Raw genomic sequence first — 14,910 nt, 5'->3', positions numbered from 1 at the left:
AGTAGACAAAATACAGCAAGAGTGGCTATACTTATATGAGATAAAATGGACTTCAAGTTTAAAAATGTTAAAATGGACAAAGAAGGCCATTATATATGGATATGAAATGGACAATCATCCAGAAAATATGACTATAAGTATATGCACTGCAAATAGAGCCCCCTCAAATTTGAAGGAAACATTGAAGATTTGAAGGGACAAATAGACAGTTCTACATTAATACTGGGAGACTTCAATACACTAGTTTTGATAATGGATAGGACATGTAGATAGAAGATCAATAAATAAAAAGAGAACTTGAATGATACTATGAACCAACTAGACTTAACAAACTTCATCTACAACAGCAGAATACATATTCTTCTCAAATGTACATGGTCCATTCTCTAGGATAGACAATATCCTAAATTACAAAACAAGTCCCAATAAACTTGAGAAGATTGATTCATACACATTATCTTTCTGATCCCAAGGGAATAAAGGTAGAAATCAATAACAGAGGAAAACCTAAAAGTTCAGAAGTATTTGAAAATTAAACAATACACTTTTGAATAACTAATGGGCCCAAAATAAATAGTAACAGAATTAGAATATATATTGAGTTGAATGAAAATCAGAACAGAACACACTGAACATATGGGATGCAACAAGGACAGAACTCATAGTGAAATTTATACTGTAAATGCTTACAATAAGCAGAAGAACGTAAATCAGTTACCTAATCTTCCATCTGAAGAAAGAAGAAAAAGAAGAGCAAACTAAATGCAATGTGAGCTGGAGGAAAGAAATAATTAAGATTAGAACTAAGATAAATGAGTGGAGAATAAAAACACAATTGAGGGAATCAATGCAACTCAAAGTTCTTTATTTAAAAGATCAATAGAATTGACAAACATTAAGCTACAATGACAAAAAAAGAGAAAGGATGCTGTGGTAGTTAGATTCAGTTGTCAACTTGGCCAGGTGAAGGCACCTAGTTCTGTTGCTGTGGACGTGAGCCAATGGTATGTGAACCTCATCCGTTGCTGATTACATCTGCAGTCGGCTAGGAGGTGTACCTGCTGCAATGAATGACATTTGACTTAATTGGCTGGTGCTTGGATGGGAGAGTGCAACATTGCACAGCCCAAGCAGCTCGGCATACCTCATCTCAGCACTCGCAGCTCAGCCCAGCCCTTTGAGATGCAGAAAGGAATGACCTCAGGGAAAGTTGTTGGAACTGAGAGACCTGGAGAGAAGGCCAGCAGAGATTACCCCGAGCCTTCCCACTTAAGGAAGAACTTCAGATGAAAGTCAGCTGCCTTTCCTCTGAAGAACTAACAAAATAAATCCCCATTTATTAAAAGCCAATCCATCTCTGGTTTCCAGCTAGCAAACCAGAACAGATGGCAAGAACAAAAATTAGAAATGAAATGGGATGTAACTAGCAATTTTACAGAAATTACCTAGACTGACTAAAGAAGACATAGAAGATCTCAACAGATCATTAAAAAGGAGAGAGATTGAATCATTTATCAAAACGCTTCCAACAAAGAAAAGTCTTGAACCAGGAAGCTTAACTTTTGAATTTTACCAAACGTTCAGAAAGAATTAACACCACACTTTCTCAAACTCTTCCAAGAAACTGAAGCAGATGGAACATTTCCTAACTCATTCTGATGCCACCATCACTGTAACACCAAAGTCAGATAGAGGTATCACAGGAAAATAAAATTACAGATATATATCCCTTATGAATATGGAAGCAGAAACCCAAACAAAATTCTAAAAAAGTAAATCCAACATGTATTAAAAGGACTATGATGTGGCAGCATAAGTCTATCTCTAGAAAATTCTACCTTGAAAATCAACTAATAAAAGTACATATTCCACTTGCATTGAACTCTGGAGGATGATAGAGACTGGAAAAAGTCTCCATAAATGCAAAATCAAAGAAAAAGAAAATTAACATCCAAGAGCAGGTCAGAGATATTCTTCATATGCCTCAACGGTGTCCTTAGCAGTCGAAGAGAAGGGAAAGGGAGCAGAAAGAATATTTGGAAAAATAATGGCTGAAAATCTCCCAACTCTTATGAAAGACATAAATATACATGTCCAAGAATCACAATGTACAGCAAAGAGAATAAATTCTACCAGACCTTATACAAGACACATACTAATGAATGTCAAATACCAAAGACAAACAGAGAATTCTGACAGCAGCAGGAGAAAAATGATTCATCACATACAAAGTATCCACAACAAAATTAAATGCCAATTTCTCATCAGAAACCATGGAGGCCAGAAATCAGTGGTGTGATATATTTAAAGTACTGCAAGACGAAAAACTGCCAGCCAAGAATGCTTTGTCTGGCAAAACTCTCCTGCAAATATGAGGGGGAGTTTAAAATTTTCACAGATAAAAAGAAACTGAGAATCTTAAAACAGCTAGAAGTAAAAACCTAAAATTGCAAAATTGTAACCCATGCCAGACTCTGAAATCTGTTCTATAACTAATTGTTCTGCTGTACTTTTGAATTTATTGCTTTTTTGTATATTTGTTATTTTTCACAAAAAAGAAAAAAAAATCGATTATTTCTCCAAATATATCTATTCCTTCTAGCCTCCTATATTCTGGAGCAACTGGAAGGAAAAATCTGAAATGATGGTAAGGCAGCCCATGACAAACTTTGGGATCTGTCCTGTAACTACGTGTTGAAGAGTGCTTTGAAAATTATTGCTTTTTTTCTTTTTTTGCTTTTTATATATATTATACATTTAAAAAGTTAAAAAAAAAAAAAAAAGAAACTGAGAGAGTTCATCAGCAAAAAACCCTTCCTTACAGAATTACTAAAGGGATATCTATAGATTGAAAGCTAAAAACAGGATAAGGTGGTTTGGAGTAGTATGAAGAAATGAAGATCAAAAAGAATCAAAACCCAATAGTACTGTATTCTTAATATACAGCTCTACTCTTTAATTCCTAAAAGCATCAGAATAAAATTGAACACACACAAAAAAATGCACATTTTCTGGTACTGGACACAGACAAGCACAATAGAAAGAGTCAAATGGGGATGGGAGTGGGGAACAATATAAAGAGGGGAAGCAGGGATATGGGAGTACTGAATGTGTATGCTATTGAAGTTCAGTTGGTGTCTTTTCAAATTGGTAGGTTTTTAGATGTAAGTTGCGTAATGCAAATCCTAGGGTAATCCAAAAGAAAGTATTTCAAAAATACACAGAAACAAAAATAAGAAAAAAATCAGATACATATCAAAAGAGTAACTATAATGAAAAGGAGGTGCAATAAAGGAAAACAGAGACAAACAGAAAAAATATGACATAAAAACAAAGGACTAAATGCTTGAAGTTAAATACTGCCTTTACAGTAATTACATTGAATATTAATGGATTAAAATTCCCAATCAAAAGACAGAGATTGTCAAAATGGGTCTAAATAATGATAGAACTCGTGTTGTGTATAAGAGACTCACCTTAGACCCAACAAAGATTGAAAGGGAAAGGAAGGAAAAAGTTATTCCATGGAAATAGTAACCACAAATATCTGAGATAGCTATATTGATACTGGACAAAATGGACTGCCAGTCAAAAGCTACTTTAAGAGACAAAGAAGGATACTGTATGTTAATGAAAGGAAAACCCACCCAGAAGAAATAACAATCATAAATATTTATGCACCTAACCACAGTGCCCTGAAATACATGAGGCAAACACTGGCAATGCTGAAAGGAGAAATAGTCACCTCTATGATGACAGTAGGAATCTTCAATACACCACTCTTATCAATAGATAGAACATCTTCTACACAGAAGATCAATAAGGAAACAGAAAATCTGAATACTATGATAAATGATCTAGACCTAACAGCTTTATATAGAACATTACACCCCAACACAGCAGGATATAAATTCTTCACAAGTGTGTGCAGTCATTCTCCAGAATAGACAAAATGCTGGATCAGAAAACAAGTCTCCAATAAATTAAAAAATCTTGAAATTACACAAAGCATCTTCTCTGACCAAAACAAAATGAAGCTTGAAATCAATAAAAGGCAAAGAACTGGTAAATACACAAATGTAATGAAAGTTAAACGCTTAAACAATCAGTGAGTCAAAGAATAAATTGCAATGGAAATCGGTACATATCTTGAGACAAATGAAAATGAAAACATAACATATCAAAACTTATGGAAGGCAACAAAGGCAGTGCAAAGGGGGAAATGAACAGCTCTAAATGCTTACATTTAAAAGACAAACTAAAATGAAAGACTTCACACCTGAAGAATTTAGAAAAGAAACAGAAAACTACCTCCAAAGCAAGCAGGAGGAAAGAAATAATATATCAGAGCAGAAATAAATAAAGAATTAAAAAAAAAGTAGGGAGCATAAACAAAACCAAAATTTGGTTCTCTGAAAAGATCAATAAAATTGACAAATACTTAGCTAGACTAACAAAGATAAAAAGAGAGAGGATGTAAATAAATTTAGAAATGAGAGAAAGGGCATTTTTTTCTCTTTTTTCCTGCTAGTACTCTATCTGTTATATCCCTTTCTTCCATTTTTTTTTATGTGACGTTGCTTATATAAACATCCCCAGATGTATTTCTAAGGAAGCATTTAGTCTAGACCTTTAATTAGCAAACTAATGTTTTCAATGACAGATCAAATAGAGTTTTGTCTGTATAATCTCATGACTCCTGATCCACTTGCTAAGGAATCAGAGCTCCTTTCCAAGTTACCTGGGTGTATTGCTTTCCTGAAACACAGGAAGCATCATAGGTTGATGTGAGACTGAGCTGGGTGTTACTGCTCCTCTGGACAATTGGTTCCTGAGCTGACATAGCCTAGAGAATGTGTGATGCTAGGAACACTCAAAACAGAATAAAACAAGACAAAGCCTGTCACGATATAGTTAATTCAGCGTATAGTCTGATTGATTATAGCTTGAAACATAATTTTCCCAAATATTGAATATATTATATTGCATGCATTTTTTATTTGCAAAAAAGCTCTGTACAGAATTTTGATATATTCAAAATTATTTTCTGATATAAAATATTTGCTATTGATATATTGTTAATTGCTTGCAATTTTGAGTTCTGTAAATTATACTGACATCGAGTAAGGTGTGCCCCTAGGTATTCATTTAAACTTTTATTTTCAATTAGAGGATTATGCATGCATTCATTTATGGTCTACAGGCATCTTTTCTATTCTAGGGTCTATTAATATTTTCTTATTTGTCTTTGCTTATCTAAATTTAATGAATCAAGATTTCATTTCACTTCACCACATGCATCTACTCTACTTATATTTCTGACAGCTTATATGATACAAGATATAATATTTTATGTTAATAAAAATATCTTCTATTTAAGGACATTAAGTATTAAGTCAGGAAAATCCTTGATAATGGTGTGTGTGTATATAGCTATAGCTTAGTGATCTAATGCACTTTGATGCCTTTAAAATCAGCAGGTATATTTCATGAACTAATTCACACAACAATTGATTATATATGAATGAGGCATTGTAGTGTATATGCAAAAGCTTTATGTGTAATATCTCTCAGACACCTCAGGCTTAATTTGTGCCGGAGTGTCTTGAAGTTAAGTTTAAATATAGATGACTGAAAACCCGGAAGAAATCATGTGTATCCTCACATTGGCCTCAAGCACAGCTTTTTCACCATCACACCATTAGGTTACTATGGTTCAAATATTAGAAATAGAATGTAGGAAGGTTAGACAATAATTAGAAGAAAAGACACTCACATAAATATGTACTCTTGAAGTAACGTTTGCAAGATCAAATGTAACAGCTGTGACCAAGGACAATAGGTTTTCCATGGTTTCTCCAATAATGTCATTAAAATTTCATAAGGAAAGGTCTTTGTTTCAGAAATAAGACAATTTAAATATATATATATATATATATATATATATCATTCACACTATATTGAATTCAGCAGACCGCAAGGTTAAAACCAGTTTCATCTTACCTAGCATAGTCTTAGTCAAAGCTTTTCAAAATTCTCTGTTTGAGCCTGAGAACATATATTTGTAATTTCAGAATATGAGAAAAATATACATCTTGTTCTCAGAGAAATTAACCTACAATTATCAGGGTTTTGAATTATTATTTTCCTGCTTATTTAGTGTTCTTTAGAAGCTATGATTGTGGGGACATGTAAATTTCTAAAGCACATGGCTAAACTTGGGAGTAGGACTGAGGTGGGACTGGGGACCAAAGAAAAAGAAAGCTTAACTCTAGTATTCATTCACCTATTTAACATCTGTCTATTACATGTCCACTATAAACCAGGCATAATTCTAGATGTTTTGGGGATACAAAGGTGATCCCAAGTTTTGAATTACTGGGCCTCATAGTTCTAACAAATATTTGTAGTGCATGAATATAAATGAAAAGAAAAATGTACAAAGTGTGATATGTCTAGATCTATGACTTGGCTGGGTTGTACCTAACAAGGCTTCTGGTATAGGTAAGGAGGAGGGAATTGCCAAATCTCCCTATGAGGGGAAGAAATAAGATCCCTATACTAAATAGGTTATACCAAAATAAATAAATTGGTATGATGGAAATAGCAATTCCTCCAGTTTACTGTCCCTATTTTTTTTCTTCCTCAATTAACATTCATCTTCAAGACCCAGTTAGACTTTCTTACTGCGGACTCCCTAACTCTCACATCATTATGTTTTCCAAAGTTGAGAATTATCTTTGTGGTTTGTAGCTAGATTAATAAGCAAAAAAAGGGCCAATAAATTAGAGACAGATTTTGTAATACATTTATTTAATACCATAATTAAATAAGTCAAGAAAGTCATTGTGAGATACATTGATTATATATATATTTATTTTGCAAAACTGACTCTAAAATGGATCCTGACTTAGAGATATTAAAAGGTGATACAAATCAATATCAGAATCTATAAAATGTAAAGAATGGTTTGTAACTGAATTATGCTTTACAAATACCCTGAGATGTAGCAAGCATGGATACTATTATATTCATTTCAGAGAAGAATTTATGGGTCATTCAGTCCATAAATATTTATTGCACAGTCACCAGATGCCAGACATAATGCCAAGTCTATAGACAGCAACAGAAAACAAACTATTGTCTAGCCTTATGAAAATGCAAAAAAATTTTAATTGCCTAAAACCACAGATCTTATTAAGATCACGACAGCTATTTAATGGTCAGATGTACGCATAGCAAATCCTAGCCCACCAATGTTCTACTAAATCAGACAACTTCCTGAAAAGCATAAATTAATTAAAAATACCAATTCAGAAATAAAACATACTGAAGAACTAAATTAAACAATCTCTGTATTTATCTTCTTTGAAAAATACATTTTAAGGTCTCCTGTGTACCACTTTCACTTTCAAACCTTTCCTCTGACCATAGGAGCTGATGCTGTGGAAGCTCAGTGTAAAAGATTTGAAGTGAGAGCGAGTGAAGATGGCAGGGTGCTGTTTTCTGCAGATGAAGATGAGATTACCATTGGGGCTGAAAAACTGAAAGTTACAGGTACTGTAGATGAGGTCTTGGAACACTGTTTACTTCCTGAAAGTATATGTAACTGTGCAAGAAGTTACTTTATGAGATGTGTGATTCCCATGCCTAAAATTCGGTCTGACATAATATCATATCACATCATTTAATTTTTCAGTAGTCTTCACATGGAAGGCACTGGTTATATTTGCAAAAGAGAATATAAGTATTGGTAGTGTTAATGATATAAAAATTAAAACTGTGTCCCTCAGGCCAAGGTAGTGGAGGGGAATGGGTGTGTGGTGAGATGAAAGATAAAGTGCAGATCCAGAGTAGACTGGACCAAAGGTGATAGAAAAATAAAATTGTTCTGTGACAAATACCACACAATTGGTTGGCTTGAGTAGCAGGAATTTATTGTCTCACAGTTTTAGAAGTTAGAAGTCCAAAATCTAGGTTTCAACAGGTTATGTTTTCTCCTGGAGTCTGTAGTATTCTCGTTCTATCTAGATTTCCTCTTCTTTAAGAACTGGAATATATGAATTAAGACCTACTCTGATTTCGGTTGACCTTCCCCATATAGCATCTTTGAAGATCCTATTCACAAACTAGGCCACATCTTAACTAATAATATCATCTTCAAAGGTCCTGTTTACAAATGGATTCACCCCCACAGGGATGTGGAATAAGACTAACATAACTTTCGTGAGGGTCATCATTCAACCTCTAAAAAGGTGTATAATTTAGAGGTAAAAAGTAAGCAAAAGAGGAGTGAAAATGTAAATATAAACTTCGGAATTAACTAAGAAAAAAAGGTATCATATAAGTCATCTAAATATTTCCGTTCTTTAGAATTAGTGTTTAGATGCAAAAATTTATAAATCAAGAAATAAGGATATACATGTATGATTTAGAAGTCATTCAAGGTGTTTTCTAATATTGGTGCCATTAAAGTGAACCACCAGCTGAATTCTTTCTTAACTTAGTAGTGGGAGTGGGAAGGAATGAGATGAAGACTAAGCACTATCTCTTCTGAATTACTTGATTTGTAACCATGGCAAGTAGTACTTTTTTTAATGCTATTTTATTGAGATATATTCACATACCATATAATTGGCCAAAGTGTAAATCAGTGGTTCACATTGCCATCATATAGTTGTACATTCATCACTGCAATCAATTTTTGAATATTTTCATTACTCAAAAAATATATATACAAATAAAAATAAAAATGAAAAAGATCACCCAAAATATTCCATGCCCTTTCTCTCCCCCCCATTATTTATTTATTTTTTATCCTTATTTTCTTTACTTATCTGTCAATGCACTCGATAAAGGGAGTGTCAACCACAAGGGTTTCACAATCACATGGTCACATTATAAAAGCTGTATAGTTATACAACCATCTTCAAGAATCAAAACAGCTGGAATTCAGCTCAACAGTTTCAGGCATTTCCTTCTAGCTATCCTAATACACTAAAACTAAAAAGGGATATCTATATATGCAGAAGAATAAGCTATAAAATGACCTTTCAATGCTACTTGAAATCTCTCGGCTGCTGAAACTTAATTTTGTCTCATTTCTCTTTCCCCTTTTGGTCAAGAAGCTTTCTCAACCCCACTATGCTGGGTCCAGGTTCATCCCTGGGAATCATGTCCCATGTTGCCAGGAAGACTTACACCCCAGGGATGTGAGTCTTGTCCCATATAGTGGGGGAAAGCAGTGAGTTTATCTGCCATGTCGACTTAGAGAGCTAGGACAAATCTGAGCGATGAAATTGATTTTCTGGGGGTCACTCTTAGGCATAATTATTAGTAGGCTTAGCTTCTCCTTTCCAGGAATAAGTTTCCTAAGGGCAAGCCCAAAGATCAAAGGCTTGGTGTATTAAATTGGTAGTCCCCAGTGCTTGTGAGAATATCAGGGATTCCATGGGTGAGGAAATTTAATAGTTCCACGCTTTGCCCCAGTCTATCAAGGGGACTTTGAAAATACTTTTTTATTCTCTGCCCCAATTACTCTGGGGTGTATTGGGGCATCACACTAACAGCAAGTAGTACTTTGATAAAATATTTTGAAATCCTTTAAAAATATCCAAGATGACATGCATTGAAAAAAAAAAAAAAGAAGGAAACTGAAATTTGTTTGCCTAAGTGGTTCTCAAATTTGAGTTTGTACAGAGATCATGGGATATTACATTTGTTTAGGTCAAACTAAGTCCTGCAGTTCCTGGGAGAGTAGTTAGCACGGTAATTGAAGAACATGGGTTCTGCTCTTGGCTGCTCGGATTGAATCCTTCCTCTACAACTTAATTTTTTTAACTCTCTATGCCTCTGCTCTTCCTTCATCTAAAATACTGATGATCTTGAGAACTGTAGCACTCAAATTGTACGTGCATGTGTGCATGTGTTTAGAGTGTGCTGACACAGAGGGAAGACATGGTATCAGCTCCTTATTTTTATTAATAAAAATGATATGGCTAATGTCCCAGAGATGAGTTTGTTTATAGATTTCAAGGAATTGTACTGTTAAATGGTGATGAAGTTCAGCAAGAACTGTTGAATGTTGATCCTCACACAGTGTCCCTTGGCCTGGACCCCAAACTTCTCCATTGTCCCCATTGCCCCCATTGTCCTCCATGGCCTCCTTCCTCTTATGAGCTTGTACTGCTGAGCACATGGAGCCTGCACCCATGGGATTCATGTTTAGGGTGGCTCCTATGACCGCCCACCAACCTGATTTCTCCCTTTCTCTCCTTAGCAAGTCCTCAGCAGAACAGACAAGAAGGCACTCATATGAGACCTTCCTGGAGCCTAATTAGGGGACATGGGTTCAAAAAAAGGCACAGTGAGTTTTTGTGTGTACAGAGCTAGGAATAATCAGCAAGGACATTGTCTTTAGGGTCCTGGGTGCTAACATTTGAGCTGCTGGTTGGTGGGCAAGTGGGAGTGCATTCAGGAAGCTTGAGCAGGTGCAGCTTCAATATTTAACCACCTCTGAACTTTGTTAGTGCCTACAGATATCCAGCCTTGATGCCAGCATTACCCTGAAATAGCTTTTAGGATATTACAGACACCCAAACACCACTTCATCCACCTTCAGGTATTTCTATATTGGGTAGTTTGCATTCATAAATGAAGGGAGATTCTAGAGTGCTTGATAGCTTTTATTACCTCACGGAATTTTAACTTCCACTGACCTTTATATTTCCTTATCTCATGATGGTTCAGGTGAAGTACTGTCTTCACAGAAGTTTAACATATTAATCTGCTTTTTATTTTTCTTCAGGGTAGCTGCATGATCACATTTATTTTCCTATTTTTCTTGGTAGTCTCACTATTATCTATGGACTGTTAGTTGAACTATTAAGTCAGGGAAGAAAAAGCTTCCTGGAAAATCTGAAACTTTTCTGCTTTCAAGTAACTGCCTCAGGACAGTCATCTATGCTAACATTCTCTCTCTCTCTCTCTCTTTCTCTTATATGTATATATACATATATAACATGCATATATGTGTGCGCCTGTGTATAACTAATGCATACTGCATGCATATCTTTATGTATAAATGGACAAATAGAAATGTCTTACTCTGGCTCTCTTTTTCAATTTAATTTTATTTCTGTCTCAAACATTAGCACGGAGATGTGTGTTTGTTCTTCATAATGCTCTTGACTGATCTATATATTTCCCAATTTTCTCCGACATCCCTAATTCATCAGTCTTATAACAGAGGACTGTAACTTATCTTTTCAGGAAGATCCTAAATAACGAAATAATATATTTCAAAATTTCAGAATCCAAACATATTATTGTAAGCGCTAAAAAGAAAACGCAGGATAAACAAACAAACCAAATCACTAAAAGCTGTAGGAGCTGTTAAAAGTTCTGCCATTTAACCAGATGTGAATGTGGCTCCACATGTTAAATTCAGGAGGATTTTAGTTTGATTAGACATCCCCTGCCATCTCCAATCATATTTCTATTTCTCACAGAAGAATCCATACACACAATACATATGCAAATGCACTTATCAATATGCATGCCGGCATGCAGGCATGTAGGCACACACAGAGAAAAAACACACAAACATGCATACACACACGTGCATTTACCCCAAAACACATGCACACTTATATAAGCATAGAAGCACAGACATAAATTCACAGACACACACATACACACACACACACACCCTCAAATTCCTGCTAAGTCCTATACTTTTACCATATTTTCACATATTAACTTCATATTTGCTTCATTCGTTTATGTGCTACTTATAAAATAAAGAAAATAAAGATATCAAAGGTAAATATAATTTAGAATTTCACATGCTTAGGAAAGAAAGTTTTGCATAATGTAGCATGCAATTTAAAGGCATTGAGATTGAATAGTAACCTCACATATACTTTAAAGCAGTCCATGAAACATTTGATAAATACTACTGCGAGGGGGGCTGACTCCAGTGTGCTTTATATAAATTAGCTATCTGTGTTGACAAGACTTCAAAGCTACAGGTAACAGGAGATCTGTGTGAAGTTTATTCTAGGATTTAAAATTTTTAAATACTATCCATAGATAGTATTTTAATAAATACTATCTATTTTGATAAATGGATCCCTCCAGCTTTATACTTTATTAACAAAGGTATTTGTAAGTGGACTTTTGTTTTTGAGCAACAGAAGTAAATGAATTTATTTAGACAAAGTGCATGTGTATACATCTGAAGCAAAATCATTCATGTCTATAATTATTCATGGATCTGGTGTAGCTCAGCATATTTACATTTATTCTATTTAGCAAGTAGTAGCAATTTATCAAATACTAATAAGGTAAAGGAGGGGACAAGTAAAATGACATGAACCTACCTGAATACCACCTCCCCTTCAGTTTCACCATTTTGTGGACTATACATGAGAAATGCCCCAATAATCTGCTTCTTTTTTTTTTTTTTTTTTTTTTACTTTTTTTTTTGTGTAGTATACCATATGTACAAAGCAAAGAGATAAAAGAAAACAACAGTTTTTGAATCACTCTTCAAAAAGTAGTTACAAGAAAGATCCAAGAGTTTGTCATGGGCTACCATATGATCCTCTTAGATTTTTCCTTCTACCTGCTCCAGAATACAGGAGGCTAGAGGGCTTAAATGCATTTTTATCATCACAATCAACTTTTTTCCCTTCTTTTTTGTGAGCAATAACATATATACAAAAAAAGCTATAAATTTCAAAGCACAGCACCATAATTATTGTAGAATATATATCAGAGTTTGACATGGGTTACAATTTCACAATTTTCGGTTTTTACTTCTAGTTGGTATAAGATACTGGAGGCTAAAAGAGATATCAATTTAATGATTCAGCATTCATATTCATTTGTTAACTCCTATCTTCTATGTATAATTCCACTATCACCTTTGATCTTTTCATACCTCTCTTTAGGGTTGTTAGAACTATGGCAATTCTAAATTTTTGATACTGGAAGGGGTCTGTCATTAATATGGGGTAGGGAGATGGAACTATCTGATGTTTTGGAGAGGCTGGTGAGGTTTCAGGACTTATCTAGACCAGGGACCTATCTGGAGGTTGTAGGTTGCTGGAAAGTTACTTTGGTGTCTGAAACCCTTGTGGAATCTTATATATTACCCTAGGTGTTCTTTAGGATTGGCTGGAATGGTCCTGGTTGGGGGTTGGCAAGTTATGATAGGTAGCAAGGTCTACCTGAAGTTGTGTAAGAGCAACCTCCAGAGTAGCCTCTCGACTATATTTGAACTCTCTCTGCTGCTGATACTTCATTAATTACACTTCTTTTCCCCCTTTTGGTCAGGATGGAATTATTGCTCCCACAGGGTCAGGTCTGGATTCATCCCAGGGAGTCATCTCCCACATCCCCAGGGAGACTTTCACCCCTGGATGTCATGTCTCATGTAAGGGGAGGACAATGATTTCACTTGCAGAGTTGGGCTTAAAGAGACTTGAGGCCACATCGGAGCAACAACAGAGGTCCTTCAGGAGTAACTCCTGGGCATGGTTTTCTGCCACCTACATAAGCTTCACAAGAGTAAGCCTCATGATCGACAGCATGGCCTATTGATTTGAATATCCTTAAAGTTTGACACAGTATCAGGGGATTCCCTAATGATAAGGTTTAATAGTTCCATAGTCTTTCTCCCCTCCCTCAGGGGACTTTGCCAATACTTTTTGATTATCTGCTTAATATACTTTAGGATGTATCCAGGCATTGCAATAATCTATACAGAATTAAAGGGCCTCTTTCTTCTTCTGTGCTTCCTGTGTTTCAATTGTTCAAATGAGCTATACAGATAGGTTGAATTAGATTATGCAGTACAGGAAATGTCAGTTCCAGATCAAATTAACATTTCTTCCATTGGTCTCAAAGAGTATGTGTGGTTCTAAAATATAGAAACTGTCTTCCTTACCCACATGTTCTGAATTACTTTAACCCCAACCTGTTTGGATTTGCTCTTATCTCTAAATATAAGGTTATATAGATAAAACAGCCCCTCAAAATGCAGAAATAATATTCACCACTCCAGACTTAGTATGTCTGCTCTAAATCTTACAATCTAGGCCCCTGTTTTCTTATAAGCATTTTCTAAAGGTGACCATACCATTGTTATTTTTTTGTTTCTGGCTTATTTTGTCTCATCAAATGTCCCACATGTTCATTCACATAGTTGCATGCCTCACGGCATTGTTCCTTTTCATAGCAGCTCAACCTTCATTCATAAGTGTACACCGTCATTCTCCCATCTACTTCTCCATCAGCGCATCCTTCAGCCACCTGCCTTCATCAGGCATCATGTAGAGGACCCAAAGTCCACAGTCCATCAACATTCTTGTTCCCAAGAGACAGAAAACTAATAAACACACTTTCGCCAAATAGGAAATCTAAACCTCCCCTTAACTCTTGTCCCTCACCCCATTATTCACCTCTGCTGTTGCTGTGGTACTGCTAATGGTTTTTCTTTTGAACATAGCTCATAGCATGCAATAGCAGTTTTCCCCTTGTACCCTGGACTTAAACACTCTTTATCCAAGAATCATATCTTTGAAGTAATTCTTATGAGAACTCATTCATATTTCTAGTGTGAGTCAATGGGACAGGTAGGTCTATACAGCCCCTTTCAGTCTTGTTCATCTTCAATATGGTAATATTACTTCTAGACCCACTAGAGAATCACTTTCGCTCCTGTCTATTCCCTTACATTGGAGTTCAACCTCTTTAGCTAATGGTTCACCCATCTCTAGCTTCTACATATCTCTGAGTCCCCTATCTTCTATATTATAAGCCTCTGATTATACCTTCATGCTGGTCATAAAGGTGGAATCATATAGTATCTGTCCTTTTGTGTTTGGCTAACTTCACTCAGCA

At 35.3% G+C, this 14,910-nt stretch overlaps 1 protein-coding gene across 2 annotated transcripts in view; it reads left to right on the top strand.

The window, feature by feature from the left end:
• Positions 1-14,910, top strand: part of SGCZ (sarcoglycan zeta) — a 528,743-nt gene that overhangs the window by 450,137 nt on the left and 63,696 nt on the right. For both annotated transcript variants that reach the window (XM_077144552.1, XM_077144553.1), the window contains exon 4: positions 7,435-7,557. In XM_077144552.1, coding sequence (XP_077000667.1) covers positions 7,435-7,557 — 123 coding nt within the window. The remainder of the gene's footprint in view (positions 1-7,434; positions 7,558-14,910) is intronic.

Source organism: Tamandua tetradactyla, chromosome 26 (assembly GCF_023851605.1).
Source record: "Tamandua tetradactyla isolate mTamTet1 chromosome 26, mTamTet1.pri, whole genome shotgun sequence".
Classification (NCBI taxonomy): domain Eukaryota; kingdom Metazoa; phylum Chordata; class Mammalia; order Pilosa; family Myrmecophagidae; genus Tamandua; species Tamandua tetradactyla.
Note: the sequence above shows the minus strand (reverse complement) of the source record. Positions and strands in the feature narration are given on the sequence as shown.